The sequence below is a fragment of the Notamacropus eugenii genome, chromosome 1 (assembly GCF_028372415.1).
Source record: "Notamacropus eugenii isolate mMacEug1 chromosome 1, mMacEug1.pri_v2, whole genome shotgun sequence".
In the NCBI taxonomy this organism is placed as follows: domain Eukaryota; kingdom Metazoa; phylum Chordata; class Mammalia; order Diprotodontia; family Macropodidae; genus Notamacropus; species Notamacropus eugenii.
The window spans coordinates 177,615,865-177,639,717 of record NC_092872.1 but is presented as its reverse complement, the minus strand read 5'-3'; the positions used below and the strand labels follow the sequence as shown (position 1 = coordinate 177,639,717).

The following is a 23,853-nucleotide window of genomic DNA, read 5'->3' as shown; positions in this document are numbered from 1 at the left end:
CCTTCCTTCGAAATGTCTCTTCGATTTTCTCCCCCTCATCTCCATCACCACTGCTAACACTTTAGTCCAGGACCTCATAGCTTCTTACCAGAATGACTGTAAAGACCTCCCAGTTTATCTCTAATCTGCTTCTTATGATTCCCCCTATCACGATCAGATTAATAGTCCTTTCATCATTACACTCAGTTGCTCAAGACTTTACAGTGATTGTTTTATTGACTACCTCCCTAAAAACTTCATAATGGCGTGAAGATGACCCTGAGGTCTTAATGACTGTCCTTGAAACATGAGCTCTTGCTGGTCTGACAAAGTGAGAAAAAGGCCTTAATTTGGGGATCATATATGAACTGCGTGTCTGCCATCCAAAGATCAGCCTATCCAGACTCAGTGACATTCATCATGAGAAACTGGACAATGGGTGAAATAAATATGTTGCCCATAGCAATTCAGGAAATTGTATGGTACAGATCTGGGGGTCACAAGACCTGGGTTCAGATTCTGCCTCAGATGCTTACAATTTGTGGGACCCCAGGCAAGTTATTTAATTTCTCTGGGTCTTGGTTTTCTTATCTGTTAGAAAATAAAAATAAAAAATAAAAAAAGAAAGGGGAGAGGGTTGTACTACATATCCCCTGAGGTTCCTTTCTAGATCAATAATCGCAAGCTGTAGAGAGATTATGTTCTGCACAGACAGAGGGAATACCCATATCACTGCAAACAGATCTTTGGAAGTAATGAAATCAGAAATATCAAGGCTATATCCTATGGCATTGAAGGCCTGCTCCAAGCTGACTTAGCCCTATTCAGCCTTAGCTCCTATTGCATCCCATCATATACCTTTCATTCCCATTAGGCTAACTTTTTCCTGCGAAGCACCATGGCATGATATTTAGAGGTCTAGATTTCAAGTCAGGCAGACCAGGGTTCAAATCCCACCTCAAACGCTATCGTTAAGACTGAGCAGAAATCCTTTAACCTCTGAGCCTCTGTTTGATTTTGTGCAAAATGGGGATGACAGTACCTATAATCACACCCTCACCGAATCATTTTAAGACTCAAATGAGATTATGTTTACTTTGCAAACTTTAAAAATCTGTATAAATGTTATGATACTATCTCATCTCATACTTCTTCTAAATAAATATCCCTGCAGCTTCACTCAGGCCCATCCCCATTCTTAGAATGCCCTATCCCTTGCTCTAAACCTATCTAAATCTTTATCATTTTCCAAGGTCCATTTAAGTCTTACCATGAGGCCAATCTTGACTTTTCCAGAGCACACATGACTCTTTCCCCTTCCTGACCCCACTGTGCTACTGATTATTGTCTATTCATAGCCCACAATGCAATGCTGGACATCCCCTGTCTTTCATTGTTCTCAAATCTTTTTTGATGTACATTCTGTCCTTTCAAGTAGCTCTTAAACTCTTCCAGGTCAGGGATGGAGTCTTCCTTCCCTGTTATAGGCCCCCCCAGTGACTAGCACATGCTAAACTAGTGCACACTGGAGGCACAGTTACCAGCTCTTAACTGAGTAAGTGAGCTACCCCCTTCCTTCCCCCCTGAGAAGTATTGGGGGTAATCAGCACAGCCTGGCTGTGTGATGTCAAAAAGAATGTTTCTAACAGCTTTGTTTTTCTCTCTTTTTCATTTTATCCCATTTTTAACAGGATGGTTTACGAAGGTTGTCAGGGAATGAATACATTTTTTCATCAAAACGTAAGTTGTTTTATTTTTTTTTTCAGTAGTTGGTACCTTGGCACACATGGTATTGAGAAATAGCTTGATCGAATAAAAATTCCTAAGTGACATTTTTTTTCTAATTTTTATTTCCTAGAAATTTACCAGTAGATTAGTCACTGTTCTTTTTAAATTTCAGAAATAAAGTAGTCTTTTTGGTTCCATAAAGCAAATGCTGTGTTAAGAAATATTTCAACAAACACAGATTCCTAATTTTGTTTCTTTCCTGAAATATATCCATTCGCAGAACTTCATCAGGTTCCAAGCAATTTTATTTCTCCTATCTCCCTTAATGACATCCCACCACGGATAGCACAGGCCATGGAAAATGAAGAGTACTGGGACTTTAACATTTTTGAACTGGAGGCTGCCACTCACAAAAGGTTAGTAACCCTCAAGTCTTACAATACAAAATATGGAAAGATTCGGACTTAGGAAGAAAGAGGTTGTCCACCCTCAGAAAACAGAAGACAAGTAAGTATAGTATGATGTTACGTAGATGCATATGAATATATCTGTCTAGATTATAGATATCTAAATATATGTATGTACATATATCTTTGTGTGTATATATGTACATATATGTATGTATATCTGTGTGTATGTGTATATGTGTACATAAATACATATGGATATGTATTGTGTATTTATGTGTATACATATATACATATATATCCATGCTTAATTGTAGCCTTTGGGGGTGGGGGAAAGAAAGGGGTAAAAAAGAACAAAGTAAAAAGTGCAAGCGGAGACAAAAGAAAATGTACAAGAAAGCAAAGAAAAGATGGGTAGCTTTAAATACGTGTAGTATTTATTATATGAACTTTCTTGAAATAGAAATTTATTGATGCATATTTTGAATCCTTTCTTACATTATGCTGTGCACATGACAATGCTTTTTTCTTTTCTTATTTAATATTTAAACTTATAATGTTTCTTTTTCTTATTGTATATTTAAGTTTTCGTATTTAAGTTTAAAATAAATTAATTTTTTAAAAGTTTTACACTACAGTAAGTCATCTATTATGTGCAGAACACTAGGCAAGATATGAAACTAAGATGAAATAATAATTGGCATTTAAATGGCACTTTAAATTTTGCAAAATACTCCTACCTACCTATGTTATTTCATTGGAACTCACAACAACTCCGTGAGGTAGGTTACTGTAAATATTACTCCCATTTTACAAATGGAGAAACTAAGGATTGAAAGTGATTTGCTCATGCTAATAGTTGCCAGAGATGAGATTCAAAATCATCCTTGTGACTTAATTGGCCCACAAGGCTAAGGTTTGAATCATTGGCGTGGCTGCAAAAGACACTCCTCGTGGAGTCAGGAGTCTGATACCTGCTTCTGAGCAGCAAAGAAACAAGGAAGCTGCTGGGTGGTGGAGTGCATAGAACTCTGAATTTGGAGTCAAGATGGACTGAGTTCAAATCTAGCCTCAGATATTTACTAGCTTGTCAAGTCACTTGGGCAAGTCACTTAACCTGTGTCTATCCTTAATATCACTATCAAAGAATGGGGATCTTAATGGCCCATACTCCTTGAGTTATTGTAAGGTTCAAAAGAGATAATATTTATAAGGCACTTTGCAAACTGTTAAAGCACTACATGAATGTTACTTATTATTGTCATTGTTATAATGGAATTGGCACTGCATGACTGCTGAACATCCATTCCCTGCTTTGGCTAAGTGAACTTCATTTTGTTAACTAGTAGATGTCTATGAGTTTCTCATTTCATTCTGATCGTGAAACTAAGTCACTGGCCTGGACTGCTTTAAGTCTGGCCTAGGGTAGCCTAGATTTCCTGGGGTAGAAGCTGCTCCTACTGCAGGGGCCATGGCATGGGAGGGTGACGGTAACAAAGTCACTGGTCGCTGTAGCCCCATGTTCCCAGTTCTGTGCCCTCCTGACCAACAGTGGTTCTTGGAAGGTGTCAGAGGGCAAGTGAAGAGGCTTGTTGATGTCTTGTATTATATTTTGTAATGTGACCCTTTTCAAGATGAGTCTAGTAGGTCTTAAGGTTACGAATTCAGCATTATTAAGACAAAGGGGTCACAGTATAGGCCAGTACCTCAAATCAAATTTTCAAGCCAACAAAAGGTCAGAAGGAGACATTTATGTGACATAAAAAAATGTAGGAGGTCCCCAGGAAAGTTCTGTAACACCAGGGTGGGCACAAGCCTGGAGCAGGTCAGGAACACCAGCGTAGGGCCTTGGAGGCAGCCAGGACTTGCAGCACTTGCATCAGGAGCTGTGCGGGGGGGGGGGGGGGGGAGTAAGACTATTGGTCAGAAGGAGATTACAAAGAATCCTTTGCTAGCACTGGGTACAGCTGGAGCTGACTGGCAACTCTATTGTTCATAAGTAGTTCTGGGTCACAGTTACAGGACAAAGAGGAGCACTTGTGATTGCTCATAAGGGCACAAAGGCCCTGGTCACAGTTCCAAGGTCAAGAGGAGCCTAGCATTTATAGATGCAGGAAAGAAGGGGACCTGTTCACAGTTCCAGGGACAAGAGGAACCCTAGTAGTTCTGGCTGAAGGGGACCAGGGATCCTTCCTGGGTAAAAACCAGAATGCTGATGAAGAGAGCAGTGACCACACCTCTTCCAGAATAACACCTTGGAAGCACCAAAAGTTTTTGTGGGACCCTAGAACTGTCTCTGAAAACAACAGCACAAAAAAAGTCTGAGGCTTGGCACCCTTCCCACCCCAAGGTGAGCAGAGCCCAACTTAAACATAAAGTTCAAAGTGAAGAAATAGACTGGGAAAATGAGCAAACAACAACATCCACAACAAAAGAAGTTATTCATAAAAAGCTACTATGTGATAGGGAAGACCAAGATATAAATTTAGAAAAAAGATAACAATGTGAAAACAGCTACAAGCAAAACCTCAAAGAAAAAATACCAATTGGACACATGACCAGCAAGAATTCCTGGAAGAGTTAAAGAAAGTGATAAGAGTGGTAGATGAAAAATTGGGAAAATAAATAGAAGTGTTGCAAGAAAATTATGAAAAGAGAATTAATAGCTTGGTAAAAGAGGCACAAAAAGTATGGAAGAAAATAGTACTTTAAGAAACAAAATTGGCCTAATCATAAAAGAAGCACAAAAATTCACTGAAGAACTTCTAAAAAGCAGAATTGGCTAAATGGATAGAGGTACAAAAGCTCACTGAAGAAAATAATTCCTTCAAAATTATAATTGGGCAAGTAGAAGCTAATGATTCCACAAGACTTCAAGAAACAAGAAAAATAAGGTCAAAAAATGGAAGAAAATGTGAACTATCTCAATGGAAAAACAAATTATTTGGAAGATAGAAGAGAAATAATTCAAGAATTATTGGACTACCTGAAAAACCTTGATCTAAGAAAGAGCCTAGATATTATATTTCAAGACCCAATATCTTATATCCAGAGGATAAAATGGAAATTGGAAGAATCCACCAGTCACCTCCTGAAAGAGATCCCAAAATGAAAACTCCCAGGAATATTATAGTCAAATTCCAGAGCTCTCAGTTCAAGAAAAAAGTATTGCAAGCAGCCAGAAAGAAACTATTCAGGTACTGTGGAGTCATAATCAGGATCACACATGATTTAACATCTTCCATATTAAAGGAGGGAGAGCTTATAATATATTCTGGAAGGTCAGTGATCTAGAACTACAACAAAACTACCCAGCAAAACTGGATATAATCCTTCCAGGGCAAAAAGTATATTTAATGAAATAGAGAAGTTCCCAGTATTGCTGATGAAAATATCAGTGATGAATAGAAAATTTGACATTCAAGCAAAAGACTGAAGAATAGCATATAAAGGCAGACATGAAAGAGTAATTATACGGGACTCAAGGAATTAAACTTTTTACATTCCCATATGGGAAGATGATACATTTAACTCTTAAGAACTTTATAATTATTAGAGCAGATAGAAGGAAGTACATAGAGAGCATGGTTGTGAGTTAATTATGTTAGGATGATTTTTTTTTAAGTAGTAGTAAGAAAGGGATATACTGGAAGAAGAGGGAAGGGAGAGGTAGAATGGGGAGGCATGCAAGGAAGAGCTTTTACAGTGGAAGAGAAAATGAGGGGTCAGGTAATGCCCAAACCTTGATCTCATCAGAATTGTTTCAAAAAGAGAAGAATACAGACACACACACACACACACACACACACACACACACACTCAGTTGGATATAGAAATCTGTCTTACCTAATAGGAGGGAAGAGGACAAGAGATATGGGGTGTGTGTATATGTGTGTGTTGAAAGAGAGAGTAGATTAAGGGAGGCATTTGTTAGAAGCAAAACAAACTTTTGAGGAGGGACAGGATAAAAAGAGTGAGAAGGATAAACGAAAGAAAATCTGTGTGTGTTCATCCTTCATTGCCAAGGACCATGCCATCAGAGAAATGATGACATGACTTGCACTTGACTTTGTTTTGAGTGAAGGAGGGCTGTGCAGGTCACCAGCCTCACTTCTCCTCCAGAGCCATCTGAATCCAGTGACCAGATATTCATCAGGATAACTGGAGATGACCCAGGATGAGGCAGTTGGGGTTAGGTGACTTGCCCAAGGTCACACAGCTAGTGAGTGTCAAGTATCTAAGGTGAGATTTGAACTCAGATCCTTCTGACTCCTGCACTGGTGCTCTCTCCACTGCGCCACCTAGCTGCCCCAAACAAACAAACAAAAGAAAATAGAATGAGGGGAAATGCACAATTATCATAACTATGAATATAGATGGGATGGGCTCAGCCATAAAACTGAAGTAGATAGCAGAACGAATTAGAAACCAGAATCTCCCATTATGTTGTGTATAAGAAACACACTTGAAAGGAACATACAGAGTTAAAATAAAGAGCTAGAACAGAATATACTATGCTTCAGCTGAAGTAAAAAAAAAAAAAGACAGGGATTTCAATCATGATCTCAGACAAAGCAAAAGCAAAACCAAATCTAATTAAAAGAGATAATCAAGGAAATTACATTTTGCTAAAAGTTACCATACACAATGAAGTGATATCAAAAAAATTTGGAGCAAGTTTCTATGATAAAGATCTCATTTCTCATAGTGCATTCAAATGCATAAAACTAAGAGCCATTCCCCAGTTGATAAATGGTCAAGGAATACAAAGTTTTCAGAAGAAATAAGTTATCTATAGTTATATGAAAAATGCTCTAAATCACTATTGTTTAAAGAAAGGCAAATTAAAACAGCTCTGAAGTACCTCATACCTATCAGAAATGACACATGCTGGAGGGGAGGAAGAAAAATAAGTACATTAATGAATTTTGGATGGAGTGGAGAACTGGTCCATCCATTTTGGAGAACGATCTGGAACTATGCTTAAAAGGCTATTAAACTTTGTGTACCCTTTAATCTGACAACACTGCTACTAGGTTTGTACCCCAAATAGATCAAAGGGAAAGGACTATATATGTAAATATATTTAGAGTAGTCTTTTTGTGGTGGCAAAGAATTTGAACTTGAAAAATATTCATCAATTGGTTAATGGCTGAACAAGTTGTAGCATATGATTATGATGGAGTACTATTGTGCTATAAGAAATAATGAGGGAGGTGGTTTCAGGAAAACATGCCATATGAATTGATGCAAGATAAATTGAGAAGAATCAGGATATCATTGCACACAGTAACAGCAATGTTGTATGATTGATCAGTTATCAAAGACTTGGATACTCTGATCAACACAATGATGTAAGATAATTTCAAAGGACTCATGATGAAAAAATGCTATTCCCCTCCAGAGAAAGGAATGATGAGTTAAGTGCAAATTGAAGTGTAAGTTTTCTCTTTCTTTCTTTGCTTTATTTGTCAATATGGCGAATATGAAAATGTTTTACATGATTTCATGTGTATAATTGATATATTTCTTGTCTTCTCAGTGGGTGGGGGAGGAATGGGAGGGACAGAGAGAATCTGAAACTCAAAATTTTAAAAAGAAAAGAATGATAAAAAATAAATAATTTTTTAAAAGATTAGGATCAGGAAAGGATTTTTTAAATCAATCAACAAGTATTTTTAAATGCCTGCTAAGTGCTAGGTACTAGGAATATAAGAACAAGAATGTAACAATCCCTGCTTACACTCTAATTCTCTGCACACAGTAGGTGTTTGGCAAATGGTTGTTGAAATGCATTGAGCTGGTGTGCAGACAAACTTGATGCTCACTTTTTTTTCTAATTGCCAGAAACAATGTCAAAAACCAAACTTGAATGCTCTTTGTGAACCAGGGCCCTCTGTCTGAATTGTAGGGCTGAGTGTGACACTCCTGGCTTGAAACACTTAAGAGCCTCTGTATTGATCACAGACTTCTTTTGTCCTCCAGGCTGGCTCCATGTCTCAGTGTTGTCAATGTTTTTCTCTGTAGGCCGTTGGTTTATCTTGGTCTCAAGATTTTTGCCCGCTTTGGAATCTGTGAATTCCTAAACTGCTCTGAGTCAACTCTACGGTCTTGGTTGCAAATCATTGAAGCCAACTACCATTCATCTAACTCCTACCACAATTCTACACACTCTGCAGATGTACTTCATGCCACTGCCTACTTCCTATCTAAGGAAAGAGTCAAGGTAAGCAGCCTGTTGGAACATACACATTTATCAATATGTGACCAATACTCAACAGGTCACACAGCTGATCAAAGGGAGCATGTTGGGGGGGGGGGGAGGAGAAGATGGCCATTAGGACACCTGGGTTCAAGTCCCGGTTCTGCCCAGAGGCAATGTCATTGTTTAAATGGAAAGAGCTTTATCCGTTTAAATGGATAAAGTGCTGAACCTTGAGTTAAGGAGACCTGGAGGTTCAGATCCCCCTTCTTGATAGTTACTAGCTCTATGATGTGAGCCTCTGGTAATTCTCAATCAATTCTCAATCAATCAGTCAGCATTTATTATGAGGCACCTAAGTGGAACAGTGAATGAAAGACCTGAGTTCAAATGTGGCTTCAAATACTTGCTAGCCGTGTAACAATGGTCAAGTCACTCCACCTCTGTTTGCCTCGTTTTCTTCAACTATGAAGTGGAGATGATAATAGCATTTCCCCCCCAGGATTGTTGTGAGGATCAAATGAGATGCTATGTATAAAAAGCACTTAGAGTGTCTGACAAATAGTAGGCACCATATAAATGCTTCTTCCCTTCCCCTTCTTCTTCTACTATGTACCTCACACTATGCTAGGTCATGGAGATGCAAATGCACAAGAGAGGACAAACCCTGCTCTCAAAGAGCTTGTATTTTATGTATGACTCAAAAAGACATACCTAGAAAGTGACAGACTGGTTGATTTCCCACACCTAGGAAATCCTAGCTCTATGAAATAAGAAGGTTGAAATAGTAGGCTTCCAAATGCCACTCCCAGCTCTGACATTCTGTGAAATAGTAAAACTGGTCAGAATCGTTGTATTTATTCCCAGACTGTCTAGGTGCTTTCTATTCTTTAACAAAGTTGTGTATTTTACATCTATATTTAAGAATTCCTATCACTAACATTTGCTTTCATTTCTCCTTTATTTTCAGTGCAGCTCTCCTCTCTTCCCTTCCCCAGAGAGCCATCCTTTGTAGCAATAGTTAAAAAGAAAGAGGGGGGTGGGTGGAGAAGCAGGTTAGCAAAACTTATGAGCACAACATCACTGAGTCTGACAGTTCACACCTGGTTGATTCAGTCTGTTTTTCTTTTCTTTTTTTCCCCCTCTTGATCCCTTGTGTTTTTAATTAAGAAGTAAGCTTTAATATTACAAAATTAGTTCTTTTGCAACTTGCTTTCAACATGCAGGAGCTGCAGCTGAGGAGAAAAGCTAAAAGCATCCAGAGGTGGGTGGACAGAAGCCAGAAAGCTGGGGAGGAGGAGGGAGAGTGAGGTTCTTTCTTGTGTCAGCTCACCCCTTCTGGCGGCTATAAGTAATACTCTTCAGACTTTACCCAAAATGTCCCTGAGCATTTAAACAGCCAGCCATATTAACTTTGAAGGCCCAGCCTGCTGAAGGGAAAAAGCCATGGCTTTTAGTCTTCATTCAGGCATTTAAAAGAAAAATAAGCCTCAGTGCCATTGCTGTCAGAATCAAACTTCTTCCCCAACCTCTACTCCATGTGAGTTTTTTTATTTCTTTCTGTCTGAAGAAATGGATCCTGGCAACAATAGTTTTTTATTTCTTTGTCATACCCAAATGACTTAATATATTCAGATCATAGGTTCACAGGATACCTTTGAGATCATCTAGTTCTTCTCTCCTCCATTATATAGATTTTTTTAAGCTGAGAAATTTAAAAAAAATTAAGCAATAAGAAAAGTATCATACTTATTTGCATAATTTCTCCTCCACTATCTCACAAATTTTTATTCTAAAAGCAGAGAGAGGGGAGGAATTCTGTGAACATCTGGATTTTGATATACTGCCACCATCCCGCTTGGCATCATGAGATCCGACCTTGAGATTCTTACCCACATTTATTAAAGAACTTCTCCTGTTCCAAAGCAAATAGCAGTTAGATTAATTGGAATCCCAATCTTACCTCATTAACCCTTTTCTGCCATGACTCAGAGAAACACAGAAAGACCGCTTTCAGTGGGGCATCAACTACATACCTGTTAAAAGAGATAGCAAGAAGGAGAAGAAAATGGTTTTCAGGTGAATTCGGGAAGGTGTTGACATTTAGTGTTTTCTTTCCTTCCCATTTTCTGCTTTAGAGTTTCTAGTATCTTCCATTTGAAGATACCTCTATTGGGAGCAGGGGGAGGGGAGGAAGTTGGTTTGGAGAATTATTTGGGGAAAACATGTTTTTAAATTTTCTTCTCAAAACAGGAATAAGAAAATACATAGATAAATATTGTGGTTTCACTCCATTTGCCTTCTTAGTATAGAAGTAAAGAACATGGTTCATTAAGAATTTTTCTAACATTTCTATTTTTAGCATAGGAAAAAATAGGAATAGAAAACGTTAAGATGTAAAATATTGCCTACTGTGACCATTCCATCTGAGGCATGAGTTGTACCTCCCCAACCCTGTCCTAAGCTAGACCTTGAACTGACTTGAAATAATCAAGTCCTATGAGTGGGCCAGCACACCATGGGAACTTTCATTCTCCTCTGAGTTCCTTGTCAGAAAAAGACCAAGATAATAATTGTGCTGAGACACAGAAGAAATTTAATTTCCTATCCAAGGCTCATTTTCTTATCTCTGATACTAAGTATTTCTTAGTATAATATACTTAATACAAATATTTCTTAGTATCAGAGATACTAAGAAGTGATACTTTGCTTTCTTTTTATACTGTGTCCATTGACCTGGTCTAAATTTCTCTGATTCTTAAAGTAAAAGACCTTCATTTGGAAACTGCAGATATTGGTGGATGAACATTCCACGTATTTGATGGGCTGGGAGGAGGGACACCTTGAACTTAAACTTTTTATTCAACAAAGTTTGTCATATTAGAGGAACAACATGACATAGTGGACTTGGAGTCAAGAAAATCTGCATTCAGATTCTGCTTTGAACACTTACTCATGTGTGGCCAGGGCAGGTCACTTAACTTCCCTCACTGTCAGTTTTCCCATCTACAAAATGGCTATGATACCATCTATCATATCTATTTCACAGGGCTCAAATGAGAATTTAATTTTCAAATCTCATATCTTCATCTTAGAATCATGACATTTTAGAACTGACCTGCACCTTAGAAATTATTTAGTCCATCCCTCTCCCAACTGCTGCTTTATAGTTGAGGGAACTCATCTGTATATCAGCTTTCCAAACAATACAAACTAGTAAGTTCTAGTGCCAGGATTAAACTAGAATCGCTATCTCCTGATTCCCTAGGTCCATCATTCTTTCCACCCAATTTTAAATTATTCAAAATTATGGATCAGTGTTTAATGTCCCAGAGAAATATAATACCTAAAAGCTGCTCAGGTCTAAAGCCAACTAAATACCATACCTTGGATCAAGCTGTGAAGGAGAACAGAAGGGCCTGATTTTTCCAGTTTGGAAAGAACATTAGAGCAAATTGTGCTATCAGTGAGATGTGAGCACACATGATAGGAAAGATAGGAAGGATTGCAATAGTAATACAGATTTTTTCAGTTTTCCTTCCTGATCTTTGCCCCCAGATGAAACCTCAAACTAATACAGCATATCCAGAGACTAATAGTATAACCTGGTTCACACCACCCTCCTTCTCTGTCCAAAACTGAAAACATTTTGGATTGAGCCCCAAGATTTTACAAGAACGACTGTTAGCCTAGACATTACTCTGTACGAAAAAAATGCTGGATTGGATGCTTTACTCACAAGGAAGGGTCACTTTAGCTTAATGTAGCTGGCTTGAAAGTTCAGAAATGATCTTTTATAAATGGATAAGAAATGGTGGCCTTATCCCCAACTGCCTTCTATGAATTTATGGTCTGATGTTCTTATGGAAAATGAACCAAGAAAGGGGAAAAAATTATATTTCTTGGATGGTCTATTGATCCATCAATAGCTAATAGTGCTAAAAAAAAAAACTCTAAAGAACTTACCGTTTATTTATAATAAACTCTTTACGACCTCAGGGAAAGAGCTGCCTCCATCAACTGAAGTTTCACTACACCATTTAATTATGAATGAAATGAATGAAAGATTTCTTAGTGTGTACCAACTGACTGTTCGCTGATGGAATGTCAGCTGGAATCTAGAGTGCTGAAAGAAGGCATAGATGCAAACCTGATCACTCCACATTTTTCCTACTTCTTGTCCAGTTTTCTGTGAAAGTTTAGACTTTGCTGTGTGGGAGTCAAGTTGGCAGATTCAGATTCATGTTTGTCACCTACTCTGTTATTGCCCAGTGTTGTTGCAGACACGTTTTCACAATTGGGGGTCAAAACCTTGGATTTTGTCACTTTTATGAGAGACCCCCAATTACATCCATCCTAAAAACATTAGTAATATTCTGTTACGTTTCTGATCTATTAGACAAATAGTCTAAACAATTTGTATAGCCATTCACCAATTGATTGACATTTGCTTCACCTCTAGTTCTTAGATACCACAAAAACTGGAGTAGTGAACTACATCTAGAGTTTTTTCTTCTGGCAGTCATACCCATTCCTAAGTCATCCAAAGCTTCCAGTATGATTTTTTTTATTATTTAAAAATTATTAATTTTTTTGTTTTTATATCAGCTTCATTTTCAAATACTTTCTCCTCCCCCTCTCCCACTATCCAGCAAGATTTCCTTTATAATAAAAAATAAAACAAAAATGGGGGGGTGGAGAAGGCATTTCATCAAAACTAACCAACACATTGATCAAATTTCACAGTAAGTACAATGTCACATATGTGTAATCTCCTAATCTCTGTATTTTTCTCATCTCTTTTCTGGAACTAGTCCTGGTCATTCTGATAATACAACATTTAGTTTCAGTTTTTATTCTTTCTGTTTACATTGTTTTAGTCATGTTGTAGATTGTCTTTCTGGTTCTACTAATTTTATTTCATATTGTTTCATATGTGTCTTCCCATGCTTTTCAGTATTTGTCATGATCATCATTTCTTTTTTTAAATTTTTAAAAATTTATTTAGTACTTTATTTTTCCCTAGTTACATGTAAAAACAATTTTTAACATTCATTTGTAAAACTTTGAGTTCCAAATTCTCTCCCTTCTTCCTTTCCCACCCCTCCTTATTGAGAAGCAAGCAATTCAATATAGGTTATACATATGTAGTCATGCAAAGCATTTCCGTAATAATCATTTTGTGAAAAAAACATAAACAAAAAAAGTCTACTTCAATCTGCATTCTGCATTCAGACATCATCAATTCTTTGTCTGGATGGACAGCATTTTTTATAAGTCCTTCAGAGCTGTCTTGGGCCATTGTATTGCTGAGAGCAGCTAAGTCATTCACAGCTGATCATCTTACACTATTGTACATTTCACTTTACATCAGTTCATATAAATCTTTCCAGGTTTCTCTGAGAGCATCCTGCTCATCATTTTCTATAGTACAATAGCATTCCATCATAATCATTTGCTCAGTCATTCTCCAATTGATGAGCATCCCCTCAATTTCTAACTTTTTGCCCCCAGAAAAGAGCAGGTATAAATATTTTTGTACATGTAGATCCTTTTCCTTTTTGTTTTTATCTCTTTTGGGATATTGCTAGCTTAAAGGGTATGCCTGGTTTTGTAATCCTTTGGGTATAGTTCCAAACTGCTGTACAGAATGGTTGAATCAGTTTACAACTCTGCCACATCCCCTCCAACATTTGTCATTTAACCTTTGCTATTAGCCAATTACCTATCAGCCAATCTATTAGGTATGAGGTAGTACCTCAGAATTATTTTAATTTGTATTTCTCTAATCAATAAAGTTAGGGTATTTTTTCATAGGGCTACAGATAGTTTTGACTATTTGATCTGAAAATTGATCATATCTTTTGATCATTTATCAGTTGGAAAATGGCATGATCATCATTTCTTACAGGTCAATAATATTCCACCTCATCTATGTGCCACAATTCATTTAGCCACCCTGCAGCTGATTGGCATATATGTGCTTTATTTCTACTGCCCCCCACACACACAAACATGTTGATGTGTGACTATCTAGATCTCCTTGAAGTATATACCTCACACTGGGGTGTTTGGCCAAAGGGCGCAGATACTTTAGTCATGAGCTAACTTGAATTTTTTTAATCTCCTTATTCCCCCAGCAAACTTTAGACCCAATTGATGAAGTTGCTGCCCTCATTGCTGCCACCGTCCATGATGTGGATCACCCTGGAAGAACAAACTCATTCCTGTGCAATGCAGGGAGTGAGCTGGCAATTTTATATAATGATACTGCAGTACTGGAGAGTCACCATGCAGCTCTAGCTTTCCAGCTCACTATTCGAGATGAAAAATGCAATATATTTAAAAACATGGAGAGGTAAAGCCAAAGTGTTGATCCATTCCGTGTCTTTTGGTTTCTGTCTTTTTCACTGTTTATTGTATTTAATCACTGGCGATATTGCCATTGTAACCATGGTCAACAACTTTTTCTACTCATTCATGGAATTTGTAGTGGTTCCTTGAGGCTTTTCTATGCCTAGGAGTGATGTGCATAGTCTGGCTTTCTGATGGGAATCAGAAAAGGTTATAGGAAGAGGAAGCTCACCTTGACTCCCTAGCAACCCTAAAGTCTTTTCCTGTATGAGGGGATTTCAATATTAGGTCTACATTCTCAAATAAAATAAGTCCCTGGGGATCTGGGACTTGCTGGAGGGGGAAATTTTCTTGACTGACTAAATGCTTGGGTATGCATCTCTTCTATGTTCCTTTCTGTGTAGAATAAACCTGATCTATTTGTGTTGTTAGTGTGATACTTGAAAGAGAAGTGAATATCCTTAGGGAAAAAATAGAAATTAATCAGATTTGGGGCAACTAGGTGGTGCAGTGGATGGAACACTGGCCCTGGAGTCAGAAGATCTGAATTCAAATCTTACCTCAGACATTTACTAGCTGTGTAACCCTAGGTAAGTCACTTAACCCCAATGGAAGGAAGGAAGGAAGGAAGGAAGGAAGGAAGGAAGGAAGGAAGGAAGGAAGGAAGGAAGGAAGGAAGGAAGGAAGGAAGGAAGGAAGGAAGGAAAGAAGGAAGGAAGGAAGGAAGGAAGGAAGGAAGGAAGGAAGGAAGGAAGGAAGGAAGGAAGGAAGGAGGGAGGGAGGGAGGGAAGGGAGGGAGAAGTCTTCTAAATTGAACCTAGAGTTGTCATTCTGAGCCATAGATTATGTATAAATTTCAAGAAAACTGTCTATAAAGATATCATCTTATACCATCAGAGTATGATTGACAGGATAGCATTTACCTGTCACTGAATATCTTCTACAAAATGCTAAGCATTTCTCAGTTTTATGGATAAAATTTTACGTGGAGCAAAGAAAAAGTAAGAGGCACAGGGGATGAAGCCAGCCTTGGAATCAGGAAGACAGTGGCTCTAAGTCCTGCCAGTGACATATATTGATTGGACGGCCATGGGCAAGTCTTTTAGCCTTTCATTGCTGTAGGCAACTCTCTAAGCCTGTAAATTGGAGAATAATTGCCAATCTGCATTCATAGAGGAAGTTTTCTAACTAGAAATTACTGTAATGAAATCACAGACATGGATGAATGAAAAATAAATTTTAAGGCCAGAATAAATCAAGATTTCTACCCTCAGGAACTAGGCAGGGAAGAGAGTAGCCAGTCTCCTGAACCAATGTGGAATAGAAAAGAAAGAAAATATTACTCTATTGTAGAGAGCAAAAGGGTCAGCTAGGTGGCTCAGAAGTTAGAATTCTGGGTCTGGCGTCAGAAGGCCTGAGTTCAAATCTGACCTCAGACACTTAATAGCTGTGTTACACCTTGAGTATGTCACTTAACCTCTTTTTTTCTTAGTCCACTGGACAATGAAATGGCAAATTATCCTTGCCAAGAAAACCCCACAGGCAGTATTGGCATGTTGTGGTCCACATGGTCATGAAGAGTTGGACATGGCTGAATAGCAACAACAATTTCAGAGAGCCCAAGAACTTCCCTTGGAGCAGTAAAATGGAGGACAGAAATCCCTGTCAGTCTCCAGAGAAATATCAATCCCACCTACTTCTAAAACTGAAACAAATGATTTCAATTTCAATAAAATAAGTGATGTCATTGCCATGAGGGAGTCATGGTATCCAGCATTAGGAAAATGTTAGTCTTAACATGATCTCCCTTAGGGTGACATTTGGGATATTTTGTTCAGTTCTGGGTGCCCCCATTTAGAAGGGATATTGATAAGCTGAAGAACACCTATAGAATGGTGATGAGGATCCATTGAGGGAACTGGAAGTATTTCAATGGGAAGAAAGAAGTTTTAGTGGGAAAATGGTAACATCTTCAAGTATTTGAAAGTATCCGTCATAGAAGAGGGATTATTAGACTTGTTCAGTGTGGTTCTTAAGGACGAAACTAGAAACAGTGGAAGAAGTAGGAGAGACGAACGTAGGGTAACTAAAAGGAAAAACTTCCCCATAACTTGGACAATCCCATGGTAGGGTGGAGTGCTTCCCAATCCCATGCTAGTGGTGGAGGGCTTCCCTAGGTTTGGAGGCCTTTCATCAAAGATTGGATGTTTATATTTTGGATATGTTGTAGAAGGAATTCTTGGTGAGATAATTAGACTAGATGATTTCTTGAGGTTCTGTCATTCTTTTAGTATTCCCTGCTACCAGGGACTTTTGGACTTTATGGCCAACTCCCTCAGGCATTTTAACGTGTCAAGGTGCTTCCACCTTTCTTCTATTCTTGACAATTCCTGACTCCAGCCAGCCTCTGTCAAACCTGCTGCATTTTTTCTAATCTTCCTCTTCCTTACACAACAGTTTTACGGATGCCTTTTGTTTTTATATCACTGTCAGTTATGGATATATTCTCCACTCCCAGCCACCAGCATCATAACAAAGAAATTGAACCCTTCCTCTTTAACAAAAGAAAAAAAAATAAGTAAAAATGACAGATAGAGTGACCTTACCTGACAATGTAGTTAAGAATCTGCCCCAGGAGCCCTTGTCCTCTCTCATGAGAAGAGAGCTCTATTTCATTATCTTTTCTCTGAGAACTGAGTTTGGCTTCCTTCAAGTGACCTTCTTATTTACCTTGTAGTAACCATTTTGTATATTTTTCTTCTAATTCTACTGGTTTTACACTGTATCAGTTCATGGAAAGCAGAATGGTGTGAGGATATGCCTCGAATATGAACTGTCTGTATGACCTTGGGCAAGTCACTTTAAACTTTCAATACCCCAGGCAACTCTCTAGGACTATAAAGTGAAAATCATCACATGTACGGTTGTCATCATATTGCTTGCCTTCTCAATGGGTTGGGGAGGCAGTGGAGTGAGGAAGAGAATTTGGAACTCATTTTTTTAAAGGAATGTTAAAAAGAAATAAAAATAATCATTTTTAAAAATAAGAGCAGATACTGATTTACATTGGTAGAAAGTTTCCTCATTGGGAGTTCCCTATGCGATGAAATCATATGTTCATCCCTCCCTCAAATTATCAATTCAAATAAATTTTCCTATGTTTTATTGTATTCCTTACATTTTCTGTTTTTACTGTACAATAATATTCCATTAGGGTAGCTAATATGCCAGGCCTGGAGTCAAGAAGACTCTGCTTCACGAGTTCAAATCTGGCCTCAGACACTTACTAGCTGTGTGATCCTGGGCAAATCACTTAATCCTGTTTGCCTCAGTTTCGTCATCTATAAAATGAGCTAGAGAAGGAAAAGGCAAACCTCTCCAGTATCTCTGCCAAGAAAATCCCAAATGGCGTCACAAAGAGTTCAACATGACTGAAAAACAACTGATTAATAACAATATTCCATTACATCCATGTGCATTAATTCCCCAATCAATAAACACCCACTTTAGTTTTTTTTTTAGTTCTTCACGCCACAAGAAGTGCCGCTATGAAATATTTCTACATATTCTAGACTTCTGTTTCAATTATTTATCTTCAAGGTCAAGAAGGATCCAAACAGTTTAGTCACTCTTCTTGTATAAACTCAAATTGTTATCCAGTGTGGCTTGTCTCTCCCCTTCTACTCTTGCTCTCTGATATTTAAATTGTTGGCACCGTGGATGTACACAACACAGATTATATTCTTGCTTTCAAAGGCATCTGCCTTCTCCCTGTCGGTGACTAGTGATGGAATTTCATTTGTCTTTTTAAACAGGAACGAATATCGGACACTGCGCCAAGCCATCATTGACATGGTCTTAGCAACAGAAATGACCAAGCACTTTGAGCACGTCAACAAATTTGTGAACAGTATCAACAAACCCTTGGCAACGCTAGAAGAAAACGGGGTAAGTGCAGCCTGCTTCAGAGATTGCCCCGTGGAATGGGCAGGGCCAGTCAGGTCACCCTGGGAGATTGTCATGGGCACGCGTACCAGTGTCACTGTGATACCTTCACTAGGAAGACGTGGAAAACTAGATAACCAGAGAGGTTTAATTCAACAAACATTCACTAAGCACCTACCACCTGTTAGGCACAGGGGCTACCAAGAAAGAAACAGTGCCCCCTCAACCTTCAGGGAATTTTAAGTACTACGGATGAGGATAGGACACATACACAGGGATGATGCAGTGTAGAGTGTGACACAAGCAAAGGAAACAGCAAGGTAGAGTATCCTGGGAAATTTGAATGAAGGGAATTACGCTTTCAGAAGGACTCGAGTGTAGGTTCCAAGAAGGAACCTCAAGGCATTATTTCTCAGAAACCTCTATTTCTGAGGAAGCTCCTTTGTAAACTTTAAAGGACTATGCAAATGTTAGAAAAGCCCTACTATTAAAGTTCTAGAGAAAGAAGTTCCTTTTAGTTTGTTCCAGTACTTTAAAAGCTACCATATAAGGAAGAAAGAATACCCTTAGATCTAATCTAAATCCTTCTTTGTATTAATTAGTAGTGAATTTAGGATCTTCTTCTACAGGGTGTGTTCTTCCAAGTTGACAATATCATCAATAATTTACTAAATGAGGAAGAAAATCTGAGTGTACTCTAGAGGAATGACCTTTCTTTTCCTAGTTTCTTGATGAGAATGCCTTGTACGGTCAAATAAGAATCTCTGTTGGTATCTGCTCATATCTTACATATTCTTCATCTATATTGTCTGTCACTAAAACAAAATTTCTTACTATGATTAGACTTTTAGAAGTTTAGAATTGAACAAGATCTCAGTGGCCATCTTAGAGCTCTAGTGGTCTCTTAGATCAAAAACAAACTCCTCAGATTAGGCATCTAAAGCCCTTCACAATAAGATTCCAACCTATCTTTACAACCTTCCTAAACATTACTGCTATACATACTTCCTACAGTTCAGCAAATGACTTACTTGCTGTTCCTTCCACATCATATTCTATTTACCATCTAGGCATTTCCATGCCTAGAACTGACTCCCTTCTCACCTCCATCTCTGAGAATTCCCAGCTTCCTTCAAAACTCAGTTCAAGTATTATCTTTAGATGAGTCTTTTCTCCTTTACTGGTTTCCCTTATCTCCCACTCACCAACTATTACCTTCCCCAATGCCACATTACCCTGTATTTACTTTTGGGGTATATATGTGTGTGTATGTGTGTCTAAAGCCAAACTTAGCATCATCCTTCCTAAGTCAACATCTCTTCAACCCAAGTCAGCAAGCACTTATGAAGCATCTGCCATATAAAGGCATTGCATTTTTCAAAGACAAAATAAAAAAAAAATTCCATACCCTCAGGGAGCTTATTGCATCCTACTGAAGAATACAAAATACACCAAAAAAGGTAAATGCAAGATAATTTGAAGAGTGAGAGAGCCCTAGCATACACTTAGAGGAGTTAGGAAAGATGGCTCACAGGATATGTTACTAGAACTGAACTTTGAAGAAGACTAAGCATTCTGAGAGTTAAAGGTGAGAAGAGAATGCATTCTAGACATGAGGGATTGCAGGTCAAAGGCATGGAGGGAAGAGAGAAAATTTTTGCTTTCAAGAAAAGCAAGCAAGCCAGCTTGGCTACAAGACAGAGTGGGTAAAAGAACAAAGTGAAATAAGTCTAAAAAGACAGGCTGGAGTTAGTTTGCAAAAGGCTTTAAGCACTAGGCTGAGTTTATATTTTTTTCTAGTGGCAACAAGAAGCCACTAAGGATTTTTGAGCAGGGGAGCAACATGGTCAGATCGATGCTTTAAGAATTTTTGGTAGCTATGTTGAAGATGGCAAGGTTAGGGAAGAAAGAGACCAGTTAGGAGACTCTGGGGGCCAGAGGTAGACACCCCCTCCTTTCATATTTTCCTATTTCTGTCAATTTTACCAGTCACTCAGGATTGAAACCTGTAAGGCATCTGGGATTCCAGTTTCCTTTTGATCTGTTATTTGCAAGCTGTCCCTGACACCAAGACAGTTTCTTCCTCCATACTATTTCCTGGATTCATTCTTTTCTCTCTGTCCCTTTTACTACCATCCTAATCAAGGTACACATCATGCCATATCTGGACTATAATCAGAATTCTCTAGTAATTGAGTTATCTACCTTTGCTCTCTTTCTTTTCCAGTTGGCCTGTGCATGGACAATAATATTAGTCCCTAGTTGAGGAAGTGACCTAAAATACATCTTTCAGATCAAATTAAAACACCTTACCCTGACATTCAAGGCCTTGCCTACCTATCTGAACTTATCTTTTGCCTACATTCTATTTGACTACAGGGGACATTAAAGATTATTTAGCCTACTAGTCCTCTCTTTTCATTTTAAAAAACTTTTAATAACCTTTATAATAGATGTAAATATATTATAATGGATAATATAAAGGTAACCTTTATCTCCTAATGCATCCCTTCCCATTTTCTGCTCAGAGAGCTCTCCCTTTTTAATAAAGAATAAAAAGAAAGGAAAAAGGAGTCCAGCAACACTAACCAACACAGAAACTAAGTCCAGTGATTTTTGTGCTATTATATACCAATAGGCTCCCCACCTCAGCAAAGAAGGGACCCTCCTTCCTTATTTTAGAGATAAAAAAATTAAAAGCTTAAGTAATCTCCCAAGGTCAATAGGTCAGTGACAAGTACAGGACTAGAACTTGCATGTCACCTGACTGCTGGTCAGTTTCTCTTTCACTCACATTATCTCATTATCACATTATCTCATTAAGCCCTCTTAGCCCTCCTGTCTTTCAAGGAGCACCTTGAGAATTAACCACGTTTTTGTAGTGAAGATAGTAAGCACTTAATACATAAAATCATATCTCCATGTTCTGAGTGATCTCTGATTGACGCACAAGGGGTTTCACATTTGTATCCCGGAAGAAAATGTTGATAAAGAGTGTTGCAATTTAATGACCTGTTGGGAAATCAGAGGTAGAAAGCATTTCAAATGCTGACGTCATGTAAAAAGCTTTAAATTTGATTCAACAAATATTTACTACATTTATCATTTGATATGTGAGGAGACCTGGCTAGATTCTGAAAGATATACAGAGTATAGATAAGACATGGCTACTGTTCACCTGAAGCTAAAAATCTAGTAGGGAGATGAGCCTAGACTAGCTGGCCTCTTCACTGAGAATCTGAGACATACCTGTGTCAGCCAACAAGATTTATTAAGCATTTCCCAAGCATTATGCTAAGTACTAGAGATGCAAGAAAGGCCAAAGACCGTCCCTGTGCTCATGGAGCTCACACAGAGTATGCTGGGGAGGATAATTTGTAAACAACTTGTACAAACAAGGGATATACAGGATAAATTGGGGGTGGTCTCAGAGAGAATGCATTATGTTTAAGGAGCTCTGGGAAAGGCTTCTTGCAGAAAGTGGAACTTTAGCTAAGACTGGAAGGAAACCAGAGATGCTAGGAAGTAAGGAGAGGGTTCCAGGCCTGGGTGATAGTCAGTGAAAGTGCTTAGAGTCTGGAGATGGATTGTCTGTGCAAGAAACAGCAAGGACATCAGTGTCACTGGATCTCACAGTGCACAGAGGAGACTAAGGTGTAAGAATCCTGGGAAGGTAGGAAGAGGCCAAATTAGAAAGGGCTTTTTAAAATTTTACATTCCAAAAAAAAAAAAGTAAGGACAGCATGGTATCATGGAAAAGGAGTGTGAGTTCTAATATCACCCTAACATTTACTAGCTTCCCAACCTTGGCAAACCACTTGTCATCTTTGAGTTTTAGTTTCCTAATCTGTAAAATGGTAATAATGATACTTATACTACCCAATTCATAGGGATCTTACAAGGAAATCACTTTGTAAACCTCTAAGCACACTATAAATATGAGTTATTGAAAGAAGATACTAAAGGTGAGAAGGACAAAATGCAAAAGTGAAAATTAAATTAAATTTTAACAAAATTAGTTTTTTAAAATTCTGTTTAAATTTCTAAATTTTAATAAGAGCAGAGGTACCATGTTAGGGCCAAAAGAAGAGAAGTCATTTCTGACTTAGGGGGATGTTATTAAGTAAAATGGGAAGATAAATGATAAGGTTTTTTTTCCTCTATCCTTGAACACAGGGAAGAGATAGGAAAGTCCTAAGAAGTTAAGTAATTTGTACAAGGTCACACAGGTAATAAGCAGAAGATTTAGGATTTGAACTCAGGTCCTTTGACTATAAATTCTGCTCTTCTTCCACTGTATCATACTGCCTCTTCATGGAGAAGCAAGAGATAGACATATCACAGATCACTACATTTACATGATTAAAAAGGAAACTGTCCTCTTTGGAATAGGCAGTTGGCAATGAAAATTAAGAGTGACAACACAGACTGACAGAGAGGAAGTTGGCCTGACAACAGCAAACATTTGAACAAATCCAGACATACTTGTCAAATGTGAACATCGTTTCATTCACTCATGGCCTTCCAAAACACAGAAGGTCTTTCCTTAAATAACTGGCCCTGCTTTTGGAAGTATTAACAGAAGAACAATTCATGAATTTGCTCGTTTAGCCGGGAGAAAGGAAGAATTAAGGGACTGGTGGTGATGTAATCATTATCTTTAACTGTTTGAAAGATTGCCATGTAGAAGAGAGGCCAGACTTAACTCCATGTGGCCCCAGAGACACCTAAGACCACTGGGTGGTAGTTATAGACAGGCACATTTCAGCTTAGTCTAAGGAATACCTTTCTAGTTTGATATTAAAGCTGTTCAACAATGGAGGCATGAAATACCAAGTTTTCCAACATCAGTGGTGTTCTAATAATCCAATGAATTTGTGGTCTCATCAAGAATTGGTATTCCCTCAGTGATGCAGATTGCAACCCAGCTAGGCCTGTCTATGCTCTTCTCTTCTTTTTCTACTATTTTCATGTTCTATCATAAATTTACCACAGGGGAGGCATCCAATGTGTTAAAGGGCTTCCTGGTATTCTCTTGACATAATCAGAGTATCAGTGACACATGTGGACTGTCCTTTATCCCTCCCTCATTCCGCATGAATGGCCAATGCTATTTTTCAGTCATACATTCCCTTGCATCACCCCCTCTTCTAGTGACACTTTGTGAGTCAAGTATAGCAGCCTACTGTCATCCACCATGTGTGTCTCCACTGCCCTTTGGGTGATCCCCAACTTTGG

The 23,853-nt window shown here is 38.2% G+C and overlaps 1 protein-coding gene across 7 annotated transcripts in view; it reads left to right on the top strand.

The window, feature by feature from the left end:
• PDE8A (phosphodiesterase 8A) overlaps positions 1 to 23,853 on the top strand; it is a 261,481-nt gene that overhangs the window by 221,209 nt on the left and 16,419 nt on the right. For all 7 annotated transcript variants that reach the window (XM_072619742.1, XM_072619751.1, XM_072619755.1 and 4 more), the window contains 5 exons: positions 1,671 to 1,719; positions 1,988 to 2,123; positions 8,142 to 8,340; positions 14,457 to 14,674; positions 18,486 to 18,618. In XM_072619742.1, coding sequence (XP_072475843.1) covers positions 1,671 to 1,719; positions 1,988 to 2,123; positions 8,142 to 8,340; positions 14,457 to 14,674; positions 18,486 to 18,618 — 735 coding nt within the window. The remainder of the gene's footprint in view (positions 1 to 1,670; positions 1,720 to 1,987; positions 2,124 to 8,141; positions 8,341 to 14,456; positions 14,675 to 18,485; positions 18,619 to 23,853) is intronic.